General features: G+C 33.7%; 1 protein-coding gene across 28 annotated transcripts in view; it reads left to right on the top strand.

Annotated features, from left to right (window-relative positions):
• Positions 1–26,049, top strand: part of LOC129808794 (zinc finger protein 384) — a 183,694-nt gene that overhangs the window by 61,349 nt on the left and 96,296 nt on the right. For 9 of the 28 annotated variants that reach the window (XM_055858661.1, XM_055858658.1, XM_055858651.1 and 6 more), the window contains exon 4: positions 2,376–2,477. The exons of 11 other annotated variants lie outside the window; for them this stretch is intronic. In XM_055858661.1, coding sequence (XP_055714636.1) covers positions 2,376–2,477 — 102 coding nt within the window. Of the gene's footprint in view, positions 1–1,188; positions 1,856–2,375; positions 2,478–26,049 lie in introns of those variants that run through there. 8 more of the 28 variants (XM_055858664.1, XM_055858659.1, XM_055858656.1 and 5 more) reach the window with 5 other exon arrangements.

Here is a 26,049-nt window from a genome sequence, read left to right as displayed (position 1 = left end):
AGTTCTAAGGGGATCTTTAACGTTTTGATTGAATTGAGTTAAATACCCCCTTACAGATAATATTTTACGCTTGTTTCTTTCTAATTGAAATTGCAATAGTGACAATTTTAAATAACTAGTAATTTTTTTCAATAAAATGTCTCATGTTCTTGCAGTTTATTGCCTAAATTCTGAGGATCTTCAACGTTGTAATTGAATTAAATTAAATACCCCCTTACAGAGAATATTTTACACTTGTTTTTTTCCAATTAAAATTGCAAAAATTACAATTTTAAATAGCAGATAATTTTTTGCTTTTAAATAAAATACCTAGGGGATATTCAACGCCATTAAAAAGTGCCTTAGAAAATTTGTTGGTATTTCTGTAGTGTAATTAAATATTTTCGAGGGGTTCCGGTATTATTATTAATCGTATCGAGACACTTTATTTGGTATTACAATGTAATCATTGCAATGTGCCTCGTGTTGGAAGGACCTGCTGATCGTAGATCGCCCAAGGAACGCCTTCCCCGTAGTGAATGCTTCTTCCGTGCTCCTGAAGGCTTTTTTGGGCACAGGCGGTGCATTTTTATTACGTTTTATCACATGCGAAAATGTCTTTTTTTCTCGAAATTCAGTTGATTGCACCGGGCGGGACTCGAACTCACAACTTTGAGAGTCGAGTCAGAGATCTCGTCCGCCCAAGACCAGCTTTCTTGCCTATTGCACCACTGAGATCCCCAGGGGGGGGGGGTGTGTGTCCTGGAGAAAATTCTCAAAGCCAAAATTCTAAATTCTTAAAAGTGCCATAACTCTACTCCCTTGCCGGGGGCAAGGAGAAATTTTCTGTGTCTTGGGAAATTATTCTACACGTATTGTCCTTCAGGATTCAGGATTTTTCGAACATTCGGGATTTTGGCTTTCTGTTTATTGCTTGAGTCGAATTTTTGAGTACATTCAGAGGTCAGACAATGCAAAAATTCAATAAAAGTCAGTGTAAAAAATTCAACTGAGGCGTAATTAAATACCAATGGCACTGTAAATGACTTAAAAGTTTCAAATTCCTGCAGAATTTGGTGTAGAAAATTCTACTGAGGCGTAAATTAATAGTAATAATAGTAGCAATAGTAATAATGCTAGCAGAACATTCCATGAAGGAACTAGGCCTTCTCGCAAAGGGATTTCTAGACATGTATTATTATTTTTTCTTGTCCGGGATGGGGTTTTCAGTCTCATATTCCGTAGAATCAAGTGCAGTGAAGCTTTATGGATGCAATCCGAACAACCAAAAGGGATTCGAACTCGCGGACATGTCTTATTAGGCGGTCCTATGCAGAGTTCCGCAAACGTCCATGGAACGATAGGAAGAAATTTAGCGTCAAATTTCATCTCAGAAGTTTACGCGGATTTTTAGCGGTAAAATCAGCGGACATGGCAGAAAAGTCTGCTGGAAATCCAATAGAATCACTACGGCCGTTGGCTATAGGGAAAATGGGGGTGCGATTAACACTTTTTCCTGATAACTTTAACACTTTTTAGATGTAAAAATATATCAATATTTTTTCGTGTTAATTTTACACCTTTTTAAGGGTAAAATTAACATGAAAAGGGGTAAATTTAACCTCCAATACACCTAAATACAATACACCGAAATTTTGGATAAATACTGCAGGGTAAAATTAACATTTACCAAGACCCAACGGTCTTGCCTTTTAAATATCTGAGACACTGTTGGTATACATGGTGTAGAAAATTACTACCTAGTGCGTAAAAATTGACTTGAGATCTATGTGATTCGAATGAGATCTTTTTGCATTTGCCTAGATATCAGTGGTGACCGTTGCGAGATGCTAATGGACGGAAAAAGTCATAGTTGGTGAATATGTGACATTAATGACATTCACACATACACACACATTCCCCCTAAAATACCAAAAACAATTTAAAAAAAAAAGAAAATAAATCAAAAAAGCTCCCGAGGATTAGGGCTCTCAAATGATTCTCGATTGCGAAAATGTAAATTGGCCAGTTTTTGTTGGTAATTTTATTTTATTTTTTATTTTGTTTTTATATATTTTTATTGGTTTAGGTTTATACTAATTCGGTTCTATGTAGATCAAATTCAAATAATTTTCTTTGGGGTAATTTATTGTAATTTATGCGTAATTTATTAATTTCCTTTATTTATTTTTTTCTTTTACAAAAAGTGTGCGGTTTTTTATTTGTATCATTTCAAAAAAAAAAAACTCCAAAAACTTCCTGTTAAACAATTTAAAAAAAAAAAAATACAGATATTATATTTACAAAATATCCCGCTAACCAAAATTTAAGTTCTTTTGGGATTTTCTTTTTCAATATTTTCTATCTCTCGACTTATTTTGTGACCCCCAATTTAGCAGCAACTGACGCGATCCAATAGTGCAGCGACGATCAGTGAGCGAACATTAGAAGAATGCTGGTCAACCCTGCAACGAGTGAGTTGGCATCTCTTCCGTTGTGTATAGTAATCTTCCAGAAACCAAAAAAAAAAAAATGACAAAAGTCCAAAAACATACACAAAATTACTTTTTGTTAGATTCCTAACCTCAAAAAGTTCTACACAGTTTGAAAAAAACAATCGTTTGTTTGTCATTTTTCATTGAAAAAAATGTGTTTCTTTGTTTTTTTTACGCGTGGATCATGCGGAACCCGTGGGATACTTCCAAAAGACAATTTAAAACACACTTCTAGGCAGTTTGTCTGGAAACTGTGTAATTTATACACATTTCGATTAGAAATTGTGTCATTTGTACACATTTTGTCTGAAAACTGTGCCATTTCTGTGCATTTTGCCTGAAAACTGTGTAATTTGTACACATTTTAGTTAGAAATTGTGTCATTTGTACACATTTTGCCTGGAAACTGTGGATTTTCCACGGATTTTGCCAGAAAACTGTGCAATTTCTATACATTTTGTCTCAAAACTGTGTAAGTTGTGCACATTTTGTCTGAAAACTCTGTACTTTGGTCACATTTTGCCTGAAAACTGTGGAATTGGTACACATTTTGCCGGAAAACTGAGTCATTTGCACACATTTTGCCTGGAAACTGTGGATTTTCCACGGATTTTGCTAGAAAACTGTGCAATTTGTACACATTTTGTCTGAAAATTGTGGAATTGGTACACATTTTGCCGGAAAACTGAGTTATTAGTACACATTTTGTCTGTAAACTGTACAATTTGCACACATTTTGGCAGAAAATTGTGTAATTTGTGCACATTTTGCCTGAAAACAGAACAATTTGTACAGATTTTGTCTAAAACCAGAGCAATTTGTACACATTTTGCCTGAAAACTGTGGAATTTTCACACATTTTGTCTGAAAACTGTATTATTTGTACACATTTTGTCTGAAAACAGAGCAATTTCTACACATTTTGCCTGAAAACTGTGTCATTTCTGCACATTTTGTCTGTAAACTCTGTAATTTGTACATATTTTGTCTGATAACTGAGCAATTTCCATAAATTTTACCAGAAAACTGTCCTTTGTACACATTTTGCCTGAAAACCGTGTCATTTGTACACATCTTTCCTAGAAATTGTGTTATTTGTACACATTTTGCCTGTAAATTGTGCAATTTGTGAATATTTTGCCTGAAAAATGTGTCACTTTTTGAGATTTTGCCTGAAAACAGAGCAATTTGTACGCATTTTGTCTGAAAACTGTGTAATTTCCACATATTTTGCCAGAAAACTGTGTCATTTGTAGACATTTTGACAGAAAACTGTGCAATTTGTACACATTTTGCCTAAAAATTGTGCAATTTCTGCACATTTTGTCTGAAAATTGTGTCATTTCCACATATTTTGCCAGAAAACTGTGTTATTTGTAGACATTTTGACAGAAAACTGTGCAATTTGTACACATTTTGCCTGAAAATTGTGCAATTTCTGCACATTTTGTCTGAAAATTGTGTCATTTGTACACATTTTGCCAGAAAACTGTGTCATTTGTAGACATTTTGACAGAAAACTGTGCAATTTGTACACATTTTGCCTGAAAATTGTGCAATTTCTGCACATTTAGTCTGAAAACTGTGTAATTTCCACATATTTTGCCAGAAAACTGTGTCATTTGTAGACATTTTGACAGAAAACTGTGCAATTTGTACACATGTTGCCTGAAAATTGTGCAATTTCTGCACATTTTGTCTGAAAATTGTGTCATTTGTACACATTTTGCCAGAAAACTGTGTCATTTGTAGACATTTTGACAGAAAACTGTGCAATTTGTACACATTTTGCCTGAAAAATGTGCAATTTCTGCACATTTTGTCTGAAAATTGTGTCATTTGTACACATTTTGCCAGAAAACTGTGTCATTTGTAGACATTTTACCAGAAAACTGTGCAATTTGTACACATTTTGCCTGAAAATTGTGCAATTTCTGCACATTTTGTCTGAAAATTGTGTCATTTGTACACATTTTGCCAGAAAACTGTGTCATTTGTAGACATTTTGACAGAAACCTGTGCAATTTGTACACATTTTGCCTGAAAATTGTGCAATTTCTGCACATTTAGTCTGAAAATTGTGTCATTTGTACACATTTTGCCAGAAAACTGTGTCTTTTGTTCACGTTTTGTCTGAAAACAGAGCAATTTGTACAAATTTTCCCTGAAAACTCAGTAATTTCCACACATTTTGCCTGAAGACTGTGTTATTTGTACATATTTTGTCTGAAAATTGTGTTCTTTGTACAGATTTTGTATGGAAACTGGGCAATTTCGACAGATTTTGTCTGAAAACAGAGCAATTAGTACACATTTCGCCTGAAAACTATGGATTTTCCACACATTTTACCAGAAAACTGTGTCATTTGTTCACATTTTGTCTGAAAACAGAGCAATTTCTACACATTTTGCCTGAAAACTGTGTCATTTCTGCACATTTTGTCTGTAAACTCTGTAATTTGTACATATTTTGTCTGAAAACTGAGCAATTTCCATAAATTTTACCAGAAAACTGTCCTTTGTACACATTTTGCCTGAAAACCGTGTCATTTATACACATCTTTCCTAGAAATTGTGTTATTTGTACACATTTTGCCTGTAAATTGTGCAATTTGTGAATATTTTGCCTGAAAAATGTGTCATTTTTTGAGATTTTGCCTGAAAACAGAGCAATTTGTACGCATTTTGTCTGAAAACTGTGTAATTTCCACATATTTTGCCAGAAAACTGTGTCATTTGTAGACATTTTGACAGAAAACTGTGCAATTTGTACACATTTTGCCTGAAAATTGTGCAATTTCTGCACATTTAGTCTGAAAACTGTGTAATTTCCACATATTTTGACAGAAAACTGTGCAATTTGTACACATTTTGCCTGAAAATTGTGCAATTTCTGCACATTTAGTCTGAAAATTGTGTCATTTGTACACATTTTGCCAGAAAACTGTGTCTTTTGTTCACGTTTTGTCTGAAAACAGAGCAATTTGTACAAATTTTCCCTGAAAACTCAGTAATTTCCACACATTTTGCCTGAAGACTGTGTTATTTGTACATATTTTGTCTGAAAATTGTGTTCTTTGTACAGATTTTGTATGGAAACTGGGCAATTTCGACAGATTTTGTCTGAAAACAGAGCAATTAGTACACATTTCGCCTGAAAACTATGGATTTTCCACACATTTTACCAGAAAACTGTGTCATTTGTTCACATTTTGTCTGAAAACAGAGCAATTTCTACACATTTTGCCTGAAAACTGTGTCATTTCTGCACATTTTGTCTGTAAACTCTGTAATTTGTACATATTTTGTCTGAAAACTGAGCAATTTCCATAAATTTTACCAGAAAACTGTCCTTTGTACACATTTTGCCTGAAAACCGTGTCATTTATACACATCTTTCCTAGAAATTGTGTTATTTGTACACATTTTGCCTGTAAATTGTGCAATTTGTGAATATTTTGCCTGAAAAATGTGTCATTTTTTGAGATTTTGCCTGAAAACAGAGCAATTTGTACGCATTTTGTCTGAAAACTGTGTAATTTCCACATATTTTGCCAGAAAACTGTGTCATTTGTAGACATTTTGACAGAAAACTGTGCAATTTGTACACATTTTGCCTGAAAATTGTGCAATTTCTGCACATTTAGTCTGAAAACTGTGTAATTTCCACATATTTTGACAGAAAACTGTGCAATTTGTACACATTTTGCCTGAAAATTGTGCAATTTCTGCACATTTAGTCTGAAAATTGTGTCATTTGTACACATTTTGCCAGAAAACTGTGTCTTTTGTTCACGTTTTGTCTGAAAACAGAGCAATTTGTACAAATTTTCCCTGAAAACTCAGTAATTTCCACACATTTTGCCTGAAGACTGTGTTATTTGTACATATTTTGTCTGAAAATTGTGTTCTTTGTACAGATTTTGTATGGAAACTGGGCAATTTCGACAGATTTTGTCTGAAAACAGAGCAATTAGTACACATTTCGCCTGAAAACTATGGATTTTCCACACATTTTACCAGAAAACTGTGTCATTTGTTCACATTTTGTCTGAAAACAGAGCAATTTCTACACATTTTGCCTGAAAACTGTGTCATTTCTGCACATTTTGTCTGTAAACTCTGTAATTTGTACATATTTTGTCTGAAAACTGAGCAATTTCCATAAATTTTACCAGAAAACTGTCCTTTGTACACATTTTGCCTGAAAACCGTGTCATTTATACACATCTTTCCTAGAAATTGTGTTATTTGTACACATTTTGCCTGTAAATTGTGCAATTTGTGAATATTTTGCCTGAAAAATGTGTCATTTTTTGAGATTTTGCCTGAAAACAGAGCAATTTGTACGCATTTTGTCTGAAAACTGTGTAATTTCCACATATTTTGCCAGAAAACTGTGTCATTTGTAGACATTTTGACAGAAAACTGTGCAATTTGTACACATTTTGCCTGAAAATTGTGCAATTTCTGCACATTTAGTCTGAAAACTGTGTAATTTCCACATATTTTGACAGAAAACTGTGCAATTTGTACACATTTTGCCTGAAAATTGTGCAATTTCTGCACATTTAGTCTGAAAATTGTGTCATTTGTACACATTTTGCCAGAAAACTGTGTCTTTTGTTCACGTTTTGTCTGAAAACAGAGCAATTTGTACAAATTTTCCCTGAAAACTCAGTAATTTCCACACATTTTGCCTGAAGACTGTGTTATTTGTACATATTTTGTCTGAAAATTGTGTTCTTTGTACAGATTTTGTATGGAAACTGGGCAATTTCGACAGATTTTGTCTGAAAACAGAGCAATTAGTACACATTTCGCCTGAAAACTATGGATTTTCCACACATTTTACCAGAAAACTGTGTCATTTGTTCACATTTTGTCTGAAAACAGAGCAATTTCTACACATTTTGCCTGAAAACTGTGTCATTTCTGCACATTTTGTCTGTAAACTCTGTAATTTGTACATATTTTGTCTGAAAACTGAGCAATTTCCATAAATTTTACCAGAAAACTGTCCTTTGTACACATTTTGCCTGAAAACCGTGTCATTTATACACATCTTTCCTAGAAATTGTGTTATTTGTACACATTTTGCCTGTAAATTGTGCAATTTGTGAATATTTTGCCTGAAAAATGTGTCATTTTTTGAGATTTTGCCTGAAAACAGAGCAATTTGTACGCATTTTGTCTGAAAACTGTGTAATTTCCACATATTTTGCCAGAAAACTGTGTCATTTGTAGACATTTTGACAGAAAACTGTGCAATTTGTACACATTTTGCCTGAAAATTGTGCAATTTCTGCACATTTAGTCTGAAAACTGTGTAATTTCCACATATTTTGACAGAAAACTGTGCAATTTGTACACATTTTGCCTGAAAATTGTGCAATTTCTGCACATTTAGTCTGAAAATTGTGTCATTTGTACACATTTTGCCAGAAAACTGTGTCTTTTGTTCACGTTTTGTCTGAAAACAGAGCAATTTGTACAAATTTTCCCTGAAAACTCAGTAATTTCCACACATTTTGCCTGAAGACTGTGTTATTTGTACATATTTTGTCTGAAAATTGTGTTCTTTGTACAGATTTTGTATGGAAACTGGGCAATTTCGACAGATTTTGTCTGAAAACAGAGCAATTAGTACACATTTCGCCTGAAAACTATGGATTTTCCACACATTTTACCAGAAAACTGTGTCATTTGTTCACATTTTGTCTGAAAACAGAGCAATTTCTACACATTTTGCCTGAAAACTGTGTCATTTCTGCACATTTTGTCTGTAAACTCTGTAATTTGTACATATTTTGTCTGAAAACTGAGCAATTTCCATAAATTTTACCAGAAAACTGTCCTTTGTACACATTTTGCCTGAAAACCGTGTCATTTATACACATCTTTCCTAGAAATTGTGTTATTTGTACACATTTTGCCTGTAAATTGTGCAATTTGTGAATATTTTGCCTGAAAAATGTGTCATTTTTTGAGATTTTGCCTGAAAACAGAGCAATTTGTACGCATTTTGTCTGAAAACTGTGTAATTTCCACATATTTTGCCAGAAAACTGTGTCATTTGTAGACATTTTGACAGAAAACTGTGCAATTTGTACACATTTTGCCTGAAAATTGTGCAATTTCTGCACATTTAGTCTGAAAACTGTGTAATTTCCACATATTTTGACAGAAAACTGTGCAATTTGTACACATTTTGCCTGAAAATTGTGCAATTTCTGCACATTTTGTCTGAAAATTGTGTCATTTGTACACATTTTGCCAGAAAACTGTGTCATTTGTAGACATTTTGACAGAAAACTGTGCAATTTGTACACATTTTGCCTGAAAATTGTGCAATTTCTGCACATTTAGTCTGAAAACTGTGTAATTTCCACATATTTTGCCAGAAAACTGTGTCATTTGTAGACATTTTGACAGAAAACTGTGCAATTTGTACACATTTTGCCTGAAAATTGTGCAATTTCTGCACATTTTGTCTGAAAATTGTGTCATTTGTACACATTTTGCCAGAAAACTGTGTCATTTGTAGACATTTTGACAGAAAACTGTGCAATTTGTACACATTTTGCCTGAAAATTGTGCAATTTCTGCACATTTAGTCTGAAAATTGTGTCATTTGTACACATTTTGCCAGAAAACTGTGTCTTTTGTTCACGTTTTGTCTGAAAACAGAGCAATTTGTACAAATTTTCCCTGAAAACTCAGTAATTTCCACACATTTTGCCTGAAGACTGTGTTATTTGTACATATTTTGTCTGAAAATTGTGTTCTTTGTACAGATTTTGTATGGAAACTGGGCAATTTCGACAGATTTTGTCTGAAAACAGAGCAATTAGTACACATTTTGCCTGAAGACAGAGTAATGTATAAACATTTTGCCAGAAAACTGTGTAATTTGTGAACATTTTGCCTGAAAACTGAGTCATTTGTACACATTTTGCCTGGAAAATGTGTCATATGTACACATTTTGCCAGAAAACTGTGGAATTTCTACACATTTTATCTCAAAACTGTGCAATTTGTACACATTTTGCCAGAAAACTGTGTCATTTGTACACATTTTGTCTGAAAACAGAGCAATTTGTACACATTTTCCCAGAAAACTGTGAAATTTTACCCGAAATATGTAAAAAAAAAATGTACACAACGCAGTTGATTACACAGTTTATCATTACACAAAATTTAAATTACAAATTTTTAAGTTACTCAAGACATATTTGAGTGACTTTTCAAGAATAATCGTGGTAAAAAAGCAATCCCACGATTATACTTCTAATCCTTTTTTTCCACTGTGTACATTAATTTTACACTTAACTTGGCCTTTTGTGTAAAATAACCCCTGTTTCCATGCAAAATACTTAAAATTTTTGCTCAATTGTGAAATATTCCTTCATTGAGGATATTTTACAATTTTTTACATATACTCCCAAAATAAAAAGAAACAAATTCAAATTTAAACACATTTTTTTCAATGAAAAATTGCACCATCGAGAACATTTCTTTTCTGTGTAGAAAAATATGAATTATTTTTTTACGGCATTTTTGTTGTTTCCTAATTTTGCGTTTGCCAAAGTAAAAAAAAAAACAAAACAAAATATTCCCGTCGGAAAATATTCCCATCAACCGTTTAATTTATTACACATCCTCTCCCCTACCTCATTGTATTTTATTACACGCTCACATTGTTTTCTTTATTTATTTATTTTCTTTTTATTTCAACCTAACCTGATTGTATTTTTTTCCATGTTCATCGTCTATGTTGCTGTATAATATCACACTTTTTTTTTAATTGTTTTTATTTTTTGAATTTGTATTTTTTTTCTAATTTTTTTTACTACTTTAAACATAACACACTATCGAATTTTTTAAAAAAAAAAGAAAGAAAAAACCAAAAACCAAAAAAAAATGGTAAGTGGAGGCTTTAGTAAGCATTTAAGGATTGTTTTTCTCTTCCAAAAAAAAAGAAACAAATATTTTTAATTGTAATTTAATCCCCTTTTGATTGAGCTCAAAAACGGATATGAAGTTATTTGATGGTCCGTAAGGCATCAATCAATCCCTCTAAAGTCCCTTCCAAAAGGCCTTTTTGGGACCTACTTTAAGCCTCTAAAACCAATTGGGATCATCGAAAAAATGCCAAAAAAAAAAGGAATTTAGAAAGCAATGAAAATTACAATACTCCTTTGGATATATTTTACCCCTCCAAATCACTCAAAATCATCAAAATCGGTTTGAAAAATAAATTTACTGGGAATTAATAACAAAATCTTTACACATTTATATTAAGCTTAATTCAGGGTTTTAGAAAATCTGCTAGAGAATTTTCCCTACATCCTTCCAAATGATCTAAAATCATCAAAATCGGTTAAAAAACAAACTTACTGAGAATTCAGTTAAAAAACAAAACCGTTGCATAAATATTTTCAGTTAAACTTTAAAGTCTTCTGAAGAGCATTTTCATCAAGAAAAGCCTAATTCAGGATTTTAGAAAATCTGAAAAGTTCCCCAACACGTTTCCAAAACCATCCAAAAATCATCAAAATCGGTTAACAATTTCCCAAGAATTTTTTCTTGAGGATTTAAAACTGTTTTTTTTTTTCGTGAAACAATTTCTGGTTAAGAAAAACCCAATTCATGATAGGATTTTCCTTTTTGGGGTATTTTTGGGAATTTTTCTTCGCCCTTTTGAAGCACATACAATCATCAAAATCGGTCTAGAAATGGCTCAACCGTGTGATCATCATAAAGAAAGATATTTGAAGCCTTTGGTAAGCTTCCCAGACTTTTCCAGGGGAATTTTCCTCAAGACATCTTCTGAGACATTTTTCCCACCTTTTCCAAAAAGTCAAAATCATCAAAATCGGTTAGAAAAACCAAATTTACTGAGAATTCATTAAAAAGAAACTCTTACACGTCTATTTTCAGTTAAACTTCCAAGTCTTCTGAAAGGCATTTTCAGCCAGAAAAGCCTAATTCCTTCCAAACCACCAAAAATCATCAAAATCGGTCCAAAAATCTCGAAACGTCTGAAACGTCTTTCATTTTCGTAAATTTCAGAGGTTTTTCCGGAACATTTACGCAAAGGAAATTCTGTTGGTGTCTTTCTTTTCAATTGCAGAATTTTCCTGTTTTTCCAAAGTGGCCAGGATCATCAAAAACGATTAAGAAATGGATTTTGAATTTTATTTACCATTTTAACTAAAGTTTTGCTAAAAGGAATTTCTCTTGCAAACTTCAAAGGTTTCTACTTGCATCTTCAAAGGTGTTTCCGACATCCTCTGAGACATTTTTCCCACTTTTCCCAGAAACACTCAAAAGCATCAAAATCGGTCAAGAAATGGATTAATTGTGATTTATTTGAACAAAACATTGCACTTCTTTTTTTCTGGGGGTAACTTGGAAGGGTTTTCTTGTAGGTTTTTCCTAAGCATTTCCACACAGGGAAGATTGAAAGACAGAGTTATCAAAATCGGTTTGAAATTGGCTCTCTGATATGGAACTTTTTGCGAAAGCCCTACACTCTTTGTCCTGCAAACTTTAAAGATTTTTCTAAGGCATTTCCCAGGCATTTCCACCAAGGAAGGCCTACCCAATGTCCCTAGGATCTCCAAGAGTATTTTCCCACTATTTCAGTGCAATTCAGATCATCAAAATCGGTTTAAAAATGGCTCCGCTACAGCTATTTTTGTAGAAACTCTACACTCTTTCCCTGGAAAATTCAAAGGTTTTTCTGAGGCCTCTCCGAGGCATTTTTGAGGTATTTCCACCAAGGAAAGCCTACTAAATGTCCCTAGGATCTCCAAGAGTATTTTTCCACTATTTCAGTGCAATTCAGATCATCAAAATCGGTTTAAAAATGGCTCCGCTACAGCTATTTTTGTAGAAACTCTACACTCTTTCCCTGGAAAATTCAAAGGTTTTTCTGAGGCCTCTCCGCGAGGCATTTTTGAGGTATTTCCACCAAGGAAAGCCTACTAAATGTCCCTAGGATCTCCAAGAGTATTTTCCCACTATTTCAGTGCAATTCAGATCATCAAAATCGGTTTAAAAATGGCTCCGCTACAGCTATTTTTGTAGAAACTCTACACTCTTTCCCTGGAAAATTCAAAGGTTTTTCTGAGGCCTCTCCGAGGCATTTTTAAAGATATTTCCACCAAGGAAAGCCTACTAAATGTCCCTAGGATCTCCAAGAGTATTTTCCCACTATTTCAGTGCAATTGAGATCATTAAAATCGGTCTAAAACTGACTCTGTGCTATGGAAATCCTTGCGAAACCCTTACACTCTTTTCCCTGGTTTTCCCATTCATTTCCCGAAAGGAAAGCTCTCCTTGTGTCCTCAAATATGTATAATTTTATTGAAAAAAATACCCTAGTCTCTCTGAGGGTAGCCAGAATCCTTAAAAACGGTTAGGAAATGGCTTTACTTTGGCAGCATTTTTGGATTCTTTGTTTTTTTCTAAATTTCAAAGCCTTTCCCACGGCACTAAAAACGCGCAAAACCTACCTCTTGTCTCTAGCTACTCCTAGAGAATTTTCTCATTTTTCCAATCAACCAAAAATCATCAAAATTGGTCTTCAAATAACTCTGCTACAGCAATTTTACCAAAAACCCTGACACTCTTTTCTTCATTTTGCTGATTTTTCTGCATTTTCTCCACGAAAACCCACTTTGACCTATTCAGAGGATTTGTGGGAAATTTTCCCAATTTTCCAAAACACCAATGTCCAGGAAAATTCAATGAAAATTGAATTAATGGGAATTTTTTTTTAAAGAAAAAAAGTGAAACCCTTCCACTGAAAGGCTTCTTGAAGGGGTCAAATTGAGTGAGTTCTTAGGGCAATTTCCACCAAGAAAACACCATTTTCCACCTTTGGAAAACTTTTGGGAAATCTCATGAGCTTTCTTATTTTCTGGTAATCATCAAAATCGGATTGGAATTGGATTTTTGGTGAATTTTTAAACTAGAAATCTTGCAAACGAAGTTTTTTTTTTAGAGGAAAAGTGATATTTCCCTGAACTTTGACACTGAGAAAACCCCTTAGTGTGAACGGAGGCGTGTGAGGAAAAGTTTAGGGAGTTTTTTGAAAGTTTTTTTTTTAATTGGAAAAAATCATTGGGATTGGATTAAGATTGGATTTTAAGGGAGAATGCTGCAGAGAGGTGCTATGGAGCTTTTTTAGGGTAGTTTGGTGGCTTTTCCGAGGGTTTTCCCAACAAAAAAAATCTTCCTTGAGTCTTACAGAGCCAAATCTTATTTGGAGCCTGATTTTTGCGACGGTTTCGAGCAGGGTTACGAGTCTTGTTCGAACTTCCAGAATAATTTACCGAAATTTTTGTATGCCCACGGCTTCAGGGGTACTTCCGAGACAATTTTCAAATACACATTGGCATCCATATCGATGATGCAGCCCAAAAACGCCAGTGGAAATCGATAATTGGCCATCGCGGAAGTCCAGGACTTCAAATACAGTGGTCTTTGACTTCCTGTGGCCAATCAAATGTCCACATTATCGTAAGATTCTCCCTTCAGTTAAACACAATCATTTTGTTTGCTGATCAATTGGTCAATTGGAAATTATTTCTCATAAAAAATTTCCATATTCTGCAACTGGCCTTAAACATGCAAGCCAAGGTACTTCTTCGCTCTATCAAGTATAACTTCTTTTTTAAGGATGTATAAAATCTTGTCGTTTTTGGGATTTTTAAGGCTCCACATGGAGGTCCTTTTCCACTGGAGAATACGTTTTAATTTTAAACGTTCCAGATTTTTTTTTTGCGTAAATGTCCTCGTCTGGGTCTTCCACTTTGTAGCTACAACTGTAAGGCACAAAAAACCAGGGATTGTACTGTTTTTTTGATAGAGTTCGAGTCGGTTCGAGTAGTAAAAGCAAGGTATCAGGTCTCAGGTAAATTTAAAGCTGCTCAAATTTACCTGTAACACGGAATATCGTTATTTTATGTAAAATGTTAAAGCTGCGACATTGTTGGAAAACGTCAGATTTTTGGGGTCCCTGCAAATGGGCATTGGGCCTCCACATTTCTAAATCCGGCCCTGCATGCAATACACTTTTTTTTTAAATTCTTCTTGCAAGTCACCCTTTGAGTGTTTAATAACGACTTTTGCATTTTTAACTTCTAAAATAATCATAAAATTAGCTTTAATAATCTCTTTTATAGAAAATTGAAATATTTAATTGATTTATTATTAAATTTTTAGCGAGGTGTCCCACATTCCACACTGCTTTGTCCCACTTTCCAAACTGTCTCACTTTAGACACATTACCCTAGGTCTTTTACCTTGCATCTTCTACAGGTGAAATAATTATTTCTCTTCAAATCAGACATATTCTACAATTATTGTTTTAGTTGAAAATGTGAAAATATGTCCATTTACTAATTTTCATTGGCTTATCATTGTTTATCGCGGAGTTTTAGAAAAAAAATCCATTTTAATTTGATTCAAGTGATTCTTGAAGGAATATCATTTCAGATTCTTTTAGGATCTTATGAGTAATTCCGTGGATTCTATGGATTCGAAAGGGAAAAATGTATCGGTATTCCAAACTTGAATAACCCTTTGATTTTTCTTTAATTTTTCACTTTTTTTTTGTATTAATTCTTGGTGGGAAAAATTGTGTCTCAGGAGAAGAAAAACTCACAAATTCATCAAACTATCTTCCCAAATTGCATATTCTAAGGAGAAGAAATGAGAGAGAACGTCTTAAAGTGGGATGTTTGGGGCAAGAAGAAGCTGCATTGAGAGATGTTTCTTTAAGAACAAAAATAATAATAACAAAAAAAAAAGAAAAAAAAAAGAAAAAAAAAGAGAGAAGAATCTCGCGCACATTTGCCACAAATACTTTCTTAGCTTCGCCTTTTTTGTTATTCCTATTTTTAATAAAATATTCTCTCTGTAGGCGAAGCATATCTTCGAGTGTATTGTTGATTCTTTGAGGCCTCTTTTTTCCTATATATATATATATTTATTTTTTTCATTTTCTTTCTTTCTTTTTTTTTCTTCTTCTTTTTTTTTTGGTTTTATTTTTATTTGTCGTGCATTTATTAATGCTTTATCTTCTTAGCGCACATTCAACTCTAACATGCTTGAGGCAGGTCAAGATACTTTTTCTATCTCTTCTTATTCGTTGCCTCTTGTGATCGTTCCTTATTCTTTTTTTTTTCTCTTTTAGTTCTTTTTTTTTGTTGTTGCTTTTTCTTTTAAATTCAGCATCTCTCAGCATTATTCGTTTTCTCTTCTTATTTATTTTTCGCCTTTTTCTCGCGCGCGCGCGCGCGAGCCTTCATACAGCAATTCTTTCTCTCATTAAAATTCTATACAAAATGATAGTTTTTGCAAAGTCAAAGAAAAAAATGCAATCATCAAAAATGTTCTGAAAGAAATCTTCTTCTCAAATTCACTGAAAAATTTCCCGAAAAAAATCAAAAAACAAAAAGAAAAAAGAAAGCACTTTTTAGACCTTTTAGAAGAGCATTTGGATTGCCCATAAGAGCATTCGCAGAACGTTCAGGAGTCATCAAAATCGGTTTTGAAATGAATCGGTCTAGAAATTGTTTTTAATCTGGAAATTTTGACGGTTATTTTTTCTGGAATGTGTCTCTGAACGAAATTTTATCATCATCCCAAAATCTAACAAAATCATCAAAATCGGTTCTGAAATGAATTCTAGGGCAATTTTTTTTAATCTGGAAATTTTTGATGGTTTCTTTTCGGGGTATTTTACCGGGGAAAGTGTCTCAAAGCGATTTCCTTTTGGGAAATTTTCTCATCTTTCAAAAACTGCCAAGATCATTAAAATAGGTTTTGAAATGAATTCTAGGACAATTTCTTTTCATCCTGAAATTTTGAAGGTTTTTTTTTTCAAGGTATTTTCACCAGGAAAAGTGTCTCGGAACGGAATTTTCTCATCGTTCCAAAACTGCCATTGCCACGATCATCAAAATCGGTTTTGAAATTAATTCTAAGACAATTTTTTTTAAATCTGGAAATTTTGAAGCTTTTCCTTCGGGGTATTGTTACCAGGAAGTGTCTCAGAACGATTTCCTTTTGGGAAATTTTCTCATCTTTCAAAAACTGCCAAAATCATCAAAATCGGTATTGAAATGAAGTCTAGAAATGTTTTTTAATCTGGAAATTTTGAAGGCTTTTTTTTTGGGATATTTTCACCAGGAAAAGTGTCTCAGAACGGAATTTTCTCATCGTTCTAAAACTTCCATTTCCAAAATCATCAAAATCGGTTTTGAAATGAATTCTACAACATTATTTTTTAATCCGGAAATTTTTTGAAGGATTCTTTTCGAGGTATTTTCACCAGGAAAAGCGTTTCAGACTGATTTCCTTCTGGGAAATTTTCTCATCTTTCCAAAAATTGCCAAAATCATCAAAATCGGTTTTGAAATTAATTCTAGAGCAATTTTTTCAGGTGTGATTCCTTCTAATTACACCTATTGTAATCCTCGGATTTTCTCAAAGTTCTCAGATCGAGCTGAAATTAACAGGGTAGATGTTTTAAACATCCCTGATGCCGAAAATCATAATCCGGCAATTTCGGATCTGACCATTACGACCATAGTACGCAATATTTCTGATTTGGAAAGAGATATCTTCATAATAATAATAATAATAATAATATTTTTATTACACTTAAGCATACACAATTGATACAAAATTCATAAAGCAATAAGGCATTAATCTTCTTGCGTCCGCTGCCGTCTGAGCGTTGATGTGAAGCCTCCAAAGCCAAACGGCCAAATTTATTTTTTTTTTTAAATATATCTACTCGTGCGTACGATGATAATAATACAGTAGACTCTCACTCAATCGGCTCTTTTTCAATCGGGCGAAAAATTCTGTTAACAATTTTCACGTTTAATAATGAAACTAATTCGTTTAAATACGCTGTAGTTCTTCCTATTTTATCGTGATTCTTTACAATTGAGCGCTTTTTGTTGAATTTAAAAAGGCTTTGACGTCCAAATCTATGGATAAACCGGATGACATTTTGCCCCATATTCCCGATTGAGAGAGAGTCTACTGTAATATGACTGAATAGGCTTCCATAAACCCTGTGCCCATGCCGAGTTTCAGCTTTCTACCTTTTCTCCGAGGGGAGTTATAGTGGAAAAGGTCCTCATTTTGTATGGGGGCTACTGGAAGGAGGGATGGGGGAAGGGAGTAGTATCCATGGATAAATAGTTTAAGTCGTACTTTGACTCCATACCAAATTTCATGAAGATCCCTTGGGCCAATCTTGAGTAATTCAATGTCAAAATAGTATTTTTTTTTTTCGAAAGGATAAAGGCGTTTTTACGAGGACACCCGGCGAATATCATCCTAGGTCTCGGTGGTTTTTCATGCTATATCATGTGGTCGCTACAGAGACCAATTCCCATACATTTTTGCCCAGTGTCCTTTCTCTGGGGAGTGTTTCCTTTGACATTTATTGAGATTTACCTAGAAGATTTCAATGGGTATTTTCCTCAAAAAAGAAAACCTTCTAGAATTTTTTTTTCACATTTCCCAAGAATCCAAAATCATCAAAATCAATTTTCCACGTGTTTGCCAATTTTCCATTTGTTCAAAGACAGGAAAAATAGAGGGAAAACTTGCAGAAAATTGACCAAAAAAAATTTGTTGTCCAATACCGGGAAAAATGTTGGGAAAAATGCCAGGCGCAAATGTTAGTTTCTGCTCCAATCAAAAGTGCACCTTTTCCTCCCTCCCCATCGCACATTGCAAGCAACAAAAAAAAAAAGAAAAACCTCCAAGGAAAATAGTAGAAAAAAAGAGCCATCCAATAGACTTTTCCTCGAAAACGCTTCTCTGGCTGACACTAAAAAAAGGGGGGCTACCTTGTTTTTCCTCATTTTTTTCTCTCTCTCTAACTTCTCCAGCCTTGGCACTCGTCGGAAAAATCGCCATTGGTTAGGAAAAAGTGCGAGGAAAATTTGCTGGGGAGTTTTTTTTCTTCTTCTTCTTCGTATTTTCTCTTGAGTTTTTCTTTTGCCAGGCGTTGGGGCACTTCGATGGGGATTGGTGGAAAAATGTTGGATAGGAAAATATGTGTGCTATAGAGAAAAAGAAATTTTCCTTGCCAGGGAGTTGAGGGGGAGGGGTAGCGGATTGATTTATCACACTCTCAGGACAATTTATCAGTGTAAAAGGACTTTCTTGAGCCAGAAGAGAGGAAAATGATTTGAAAAATAGGAAAAGTTCATATAAATAATCTCAAGGATCATTGAATATTTTCCCAAGTGATGAAAATTTAGAGAAGATTGCCATGGGAAATTGATGGGAAATTAACCCGATATTGATGAGTTTTTTTTTGGATTCTTTGGTAAGATGAGAAAATTTTTCAAAAAAAAAAAACAAATGCTGAACATATGTGGGAAAAAGGACACTATGCAACAAATTGATAACTTTTTTTCTGTTTCAGAGGCCTCACTCGGTACGTTTGATAGAGTTGAGTCCCTTGACTAAGAATATGGTCTTAATTTTGCTCGATCACGTCAAAAAAATTGTTTTTATTAAATAGGGGAAACTGGGGCACCACCAAACACGGGGTACCACCAAACACTGCGATTTTTTAATCGGATATTGGATATCAGAGGATAAGACCGATAGGAATTTATAGGAACTATAGGGATGCTTGTCCACTGAAGGAATGGTCGAGATAGTCCAAGTAGTTTAGTTATAAAAATTAGTGTTTGGTGGTACCCCGTGTTTGGTGGTGCCCCAGTTTCCCCTAGTTTTATATTTTTTTCTGATTTCCTTTACATTAACCTTTATATCTCAGGTTCTAGTGAACAGAACTTAATAAGTGTACGTCCGTTGGAAAGGTCATTAGTTGTGCTTCAATTTTGATAATTACAAAAAACTTTGTAAAATCACTCCTTCAGGGTGTAAAATTGGAGTTTATCTAAAAATTTCCAAAAAAAATAAATAATTATCTTTCAATAATGTTGTAAAAAATTGTACAAAATAAACCAAACAAAATATTAAAAATCCATTGACACCAGGCGATAGGCAACATATAGGACAACAATTTTGTTCATCTAAGATATTGCGCTCCGATCAGTCTAAATGTCTCATGTTGATATAAAATAGGTATTTCATATTTTTGGAAAATGACAAAATCCAACAAATGAGACATTTAGAGTGATCGGAGCGCAATGTCTCACATAAACAAAATTGTAGCCCTAAGTAGTACCTATCATCTGGTGTCAATGAATTTTTAATATTTTCTTTAGTATATTTTATACAATTTTTTACAACCTCATTGAAAGATAATTTTTTTTTTGGGAAATTTTTAGATAAACTCCAATTTTACACCCTGAAGGAGTGATTTTACAAAGTTTTTTGTAATTATCAAAATTGAAGCACAACTAATGACCTTTCCAACGGACGTATACTTATTAAGTTCTGTTCACTAGAACCTGAGATATAACGGATAATGTAAGGTAAAGCAGAAAAAAATATAAAAGTATTAATAAAACCAGTGATAAGCCCAGATCGGCTTATAGATTTGCGATTCTTTCATTCCAAATTTGGACTTTGGCAAACTCGAACGATACCCAAGCAGCAATTTTTTCTTAAAATAGTCTTGTAGAATTCCCTAAGTAAGGCACTATAGAACCAAAAATTTATTAATTTACTTATAACGCTCTTGCTTCCATCACTGAGATTACTATAAGTAAAGTGGCGCACTCATAAGGATCTTAAGAGCTGCTATAGGAATTTCCACAGAAAATTTTCGCTTTAAGTCTTTTAAAAGTGTACTAAAAGACTTGTCTAATACTTGGTTCTATAAGGCAGCTGTTTTGCTTCTTGGGTATTTATACATAAATAATGTAAATTTCGTTTAATAATTCTTAAACTGTATGTAACTTATTAGCATCGAACAGACTGGGCTTTTGCTCTTTCAATCGATTTTCAAAGAAACAATGGAGAAGTGAATATGATACCTTCATTGCTTCCGATTAGATCACTCACTGAGAACAGTGCCATCTAGTGTAAGTAAAATGTCGAAGGCGGGAAATATTTTCAGTTGTTCAAGACAATGTAGTTCACATTATTCACATGTATTTTATACTAAACTTTAATTTAACTAATGCCTAGACTCATTTTAAATACTTTTCAAAAGTTTTCACAAGAGTTTTCTGAGTGAAAATTCCTTTGTTTTGATTTTTCCTGGCATCAAGAAAATGTTAACGGACTATGTGATATGGAACTGTCAAGAAAAGAGCAATCAACCTGGCAATTGCTTTTGGTTTTTTGTTCAAGGTATTTAAATTTGGCCAATTTTACTAAAATATCATTTTCGTTTTAAAGAATATTGTCTCAAAGAACGGAAAAACAACATCAAATTGATGCAAAAATTGATTTGGTGCCGCAATTTTTGAATGTTTTTTTTTCCATATGTAAAAAAAGCAATGAAGGCGTAGAAAAGCAATGACGATGTAGAAAAACCTAGTCTGTTCAAATGTGAATATCTTACAAGATAAAAGAGATAGCGGCTTAAAATATTTTCCACAGACAACCTCCATAGACCTTCTTCAATGTCGTAACCCAAGCAGCAATTTTTTCTTAAAATAGTCTTGTGGAATTCCCTAAGTAAGGCACTATAGAACCAAAATTCTATTAATTTACTTATAACGCTCTTGCTTCCATTACTGAGATTACTATAAGTAAAGTGGCGCACTCATAAGGATCTTAAGAGCTGCTATAGGAGTTTCCACAGAAAATTTTCACTTTAAGTCTTTTAAAAGTGTACTAAAAGACTTGTCTAATACTTGGTTCTATAAGGCAGCTATTTTGCTTCTTGGGAAGTTTCTTAGAATTCGAACAATTTATAAATTTTACAAGAAATTTATAAAACAAAAAAATACTGAAATTTTTAGTCCTATTTCTGAAATATTTTCCTTGCAGATGAGTACAATTATTATCTACTTATTTTCCGAAATTGATGCACTGATGAATATTTTCTAAATAATTTGAATAATTTCTAAATAATAATCACAAAAGTTCTTTTCTCCAGAAATCCTTTTATTAACAAAAGGTATAGAGCAAAACGTAACAAAAAAAAGCGAAGCAATTTCTGATGTCTCACGCGGCGAAAAGAAACCATGTTGGAAATCAATTACGAGATAATTATGTGTAAGTCTCTTCACTGAGGGAAATCCGAAAAAGTTAAAATAATATTCCGGAAATGCTTATTTTACCCTGTGCAGTTTTGATCTGAAATCGGTGTAAATATTATACTTTTTTGGTGTATTAAGGGTTAAAGTTACCCCTTTCCATGTTAATTTTACCCTTGAAAAGGTGTAAAATTAACATAAAAAAAATTTTGATATATTTTTACACCCGAAAAGTGTTAAAGTTATGACGAAAAAAAGTTAATTGTAGCCTCTTTTTTTTCTCAGTGTTGAGACATTCTTAAAAGAATCTGGCTGTTGATAAATAATCTAATATTAGTTACAGGAAGTTCTGATATCATTTAATTTTTTTTTAGAATCGACACAGTCGATAGTGTCGAAAATAAGTTATTATGTCACTCCAGATTGTAAGTGGATCTCTTTTTCTTTTTATTGATTTTTAACCCATTTATTACCATTGTATTATACATCATACGCAAATTGAGTGATTTTAGATGATTTATTCCAAGGCAATTGATATTCGAGTTTCTGTCGGGAATGAATTTTTAGTTACTTTAGTCCTTCAATTACTTGGAAAAAAAATAGTCCGACAGAGATAGGAATACATTTTGTTGTTTTTTTCTCGTTTCACGTGAAGTCATGCAAATTTTTTGCTCAAAATGGCGAACGGAAAATGCGACATCCCGTCGAATTTGTTAAAATTGACCTTCATCCTCTTTCCTGATTTGAATTCTGGTTGCCAATATGTTTTCTTGGATAGTTACGCTATCTAAATCAATAGACTTTGTAATGAATTAATGAACAGAATTTAAATTCAGTGACCGTTAAGATGCGTGTTTGAGGGCGGTTTCCTGCGTCCCCATAATGGATAAAAATTATTTCTTTTCAAAAAAAAAATCATTTATTAACCTGTAGGAAACTAATCCCAAAATGTGAACATTCTATTTCAAGTATTTGTGGTACATTGACTGAATGGGTTAATTAAGCTCAAGTTATAATAATTCGGCTTAGTTTTTTTCAAATTTTCGAGAAAATTCATGTTCTTTGCGTTCTACACTGAGAAAAAAAGAGGGTGCGATTAACATTTTTTCCTCATAACATTAACACTTTTTAGGTGTAAAATATATCAACATTTTTTAATGTTAATTTTACACCTTTTTAAGGGTAAAATGGGTAAAATTAACATGAAAAAAGGATAACTTTAACCCCTAATACACCTAAAAAGGGTATTATTTACACCGATTTCGGATCAATACTGCAGGGTAAAATTAACATTTCCGGAATGTTATTTTAACTTTCTCGGATTTCTCTCAGTGCAGTTCAGGTTGTCGAATTCTCCGCGACTCCCTATTTGTTGAGGGAATCGTTCTTTGAAATAATTTACCTCGCGAGCGGAAGAGGGAGTTTATCCTTAGATTTGTTGGTGCCGCGCGCTGAGCCTTTTTTTTCTTCTTCTTTTTTTTCTGAAATTTAAAACTTCTTAAATTTTATGAAGCTAAGCTAATTGTATAGAGGACAGATTGTCCTATTCTTTATCAATAAATTGAATTGAATAATAAAAATAACTTTAGAGAATTTTATCAAATGAATTTTGTTGTTAAACAGGTGGAATTTGTTGCGGGAGTTAATATAATACTGTTGCGGATTTGACCGGAGACCACGACGGCAGGGAGGAAAAACAAAGGCCAGAGAGTTTAACCTCACAAATACTTTACAGTAGAGTCTCGCTATAGTCCATATTTGGTTTCAAATTTGACACTTGGGTCGCACTATAGTCCATGTAATTTTTTAAAATTATCAACGACTTTTAGTATTGAAATTGCTCGACGGCTTCCACTTTCTTTGCGATTGTGGTACTTGTCCTTGCTCTCTTCATTGTGGATCACAATTATCACAACTACTTAATAAAGTTTGCCAAAAATATTAAAATAATTATGAATTTCGCATACTAAAAAACATAACCTAACTTAAAATCAGTGTTTTGAAATCAACAGTCGATAAATTGTGGACTATAGAGCGATGGCTTATAGCGAGACTCTACTGTATTTACTTCTCACTGACATAATGTAATTCGGAATCTCGTGCAGCCAAAAAGCGCACAGAGGAGGGATTCGCGCTCTAGAGTGATAGGGTGATCGCGGATGATAACCAAGCTCAAAACTCAACTCAAACTTAACTATAAAAGCACATATACTCGACTTACTTCGCTGCGAATATGAGTTGCTCACATGAATTATAGGGGTAATTGTAAAACTCAATAATGCACGGCACTCAACCCCTAAAGAGCGCCGTGCAGCATCCCCTAGACAGGGCATTCCTCAAAGCAGGTTCGCAACAATACGATAATAGCAAGAAGTGACGGAAACACTAGACCTTTCTTGACTTTCTAGTGTTTCCGTCACTTCTTGCTACACCCCATCGGACCGAAATTCTTCACAATACGATAATATTAAGGAAACGCCAGAGAAAAATAGTTCTAATTCAGAGTCCATGCAAAATTTCTTTTACATAACCTCATATTTTACATTTTGAATGCAACCGTCGCGTCGTTCAAATTTGAGGAGTTCAAATTTGAGGAACTCGACTGTACGATATTCAAAAACACCGAAAAATAATAATCCAATTGTTGTGACAAAATTAAAATTAGATTTTAGACGTTACTTTTAAATTCAAACGCTAGAAGTGATTGGAAGTGCTTAGAAGTGCAGGAAGTGCAGAAAATCACCTATGACACCTATGGATTTTTCGAGTAATACAGTAGAGTCTCGCTATAGGCCATCGCTCTATAGTCCACAATTTATCGACCGTTGATTTCAAAACACTGATTTTAAGCTAGGCTATGTTTTTTAGTATGCGAAATTCATAATTATTTTAATATTTTTGGCAAACTTTATTGAGTAGTTGTGATAATTGTGATCCACAATGAAGAGAGCAAAGACAAGTACCAAAATCGCAAAGAAAGTGGAAGCCGTCGAGCAATTTCAATACTAAAAATCGTTGATAATTTTAAAAAATTACATGGACTATAGTACGACCCAAGTGTCAAATTTGAAACCAAATATGGACTATAGCGAGACTCTACTGTATCTCCCCCTTGGTAAAAGTAATTTTTTCTATCATTTTTTCCACCTGATTTCCCGAAAATACTTGAGGCAACAAACTTTTGGCACCTACTGTAAGTCCGGTAAGTCCTTAGTTAAGGACTTACTAAGGACTTTTTTTTAATGGGGCTGAGAATGGCTGTAGCCGGACTATCTGACTGTGTGCCATTCATACGACAAATGCTGATTCAAATGACGTGAAATGGCGCGAGGAGTGAGTGAGAGGGAAAATTGAGAAGCGCGAGAGCTAAGAAGAAAAAAAGGGGCACCTCCAACTCTTGCGAAAATTTTTTTTTCTACGCCTCTTTCTCTCTCTCTCTCTCTTTCTCTCTCTCGCTCACCCCGAAAAGAGTCAAAAGAGCCTCGTGCGCGCAATTGTCGTGAATTCTCGCGGAGAATCTCTCAGTAAGATGTATTTTTTTCCTATCTTGCCTTCTTTTTTTTTCATCTTCTTCTTCTCCTTCATCGTCATTTCTTATATTCTTTCCATCGAGAGAGACTTTTTTTCTCTCTCTCTCTCTCTCTCTCTTTTTCCCTGTACCTCCCGGAATAATCCGCCTTCTTCTCGGGCGCGAATCTTTTTTGCGCGAAAATTTTTTCCCGCTCATCTCCCTTTAAGCAACGAAAAAAGGGTTATATACTTTTTTTCCTTATACTTTTCCTATTTTTTCTTTTTTTTCTTTTCTTATTTTTTTTTATATTTTTTTTGCCACAAAAATTTCCTAAATCCGGTAGCGGTATCTTGTGAATTTTTTTGTAAATGGTTTCTTTCTATTTATTTAAAATTTTTTGCAATTTATTTTATCTATCTTTTTTGAACTATCGCATCGTCCGACGTCTTCTGTAACGTCTTGGGCATTTCGCGAGAAATTGGCACACTCCTGGATCTCTCTCTCTGGTTTCTCCTTCTTCGAGAAATGGCATCCCAACTCAGCATCAATTGACTGTGGTCAGTGTCGAATTCTGCAGCTCATGGAGATGATCTGCCTCGTGTTTTTTGTGACCAAGTGACAGGCTTTTCTCTATTTTGTTTTTTTTTTTTCTTCGTATTTTCCCTAAAGAAATACCTTATCAACTGTCGGTTTTTTTTCTTTTGATAAATTCTGTTTAAACTAAAGAAAAATGGATTAAAAAATAATCAACAAGAAGGTAAAAGATTGAATTTTCTCAATGGACAAATAATTAAAAACGTTTTTGCGGTGTCTTCTTAGTGTTCCTTCGAACCAATTCAAGTTTAAGTCTTAGCGGCTTTATTTTTTCAAATGGCCAAATCATCAAAAT

Source organism: Phlebotomus papatasi, chromosome 5 (assembly GCF_024763615.1).
Source record: "Phlebotomus papatasi isolate M1 chromosome 5, Ppap_2.1, whole genome shotgun sequence".
In the NCBI taxonomy this organism is placed as follows: Eukaryota; Metazoa; Arthropoda; class Insecta; order Diptera; family Psychodidae; genus Phlebotomus; species Phlebotomus papatasi.
Note: the sequence above shows the minus strand (reverse complement) of the source record. Positions and strands in the feature narration are given on the sequence as shown.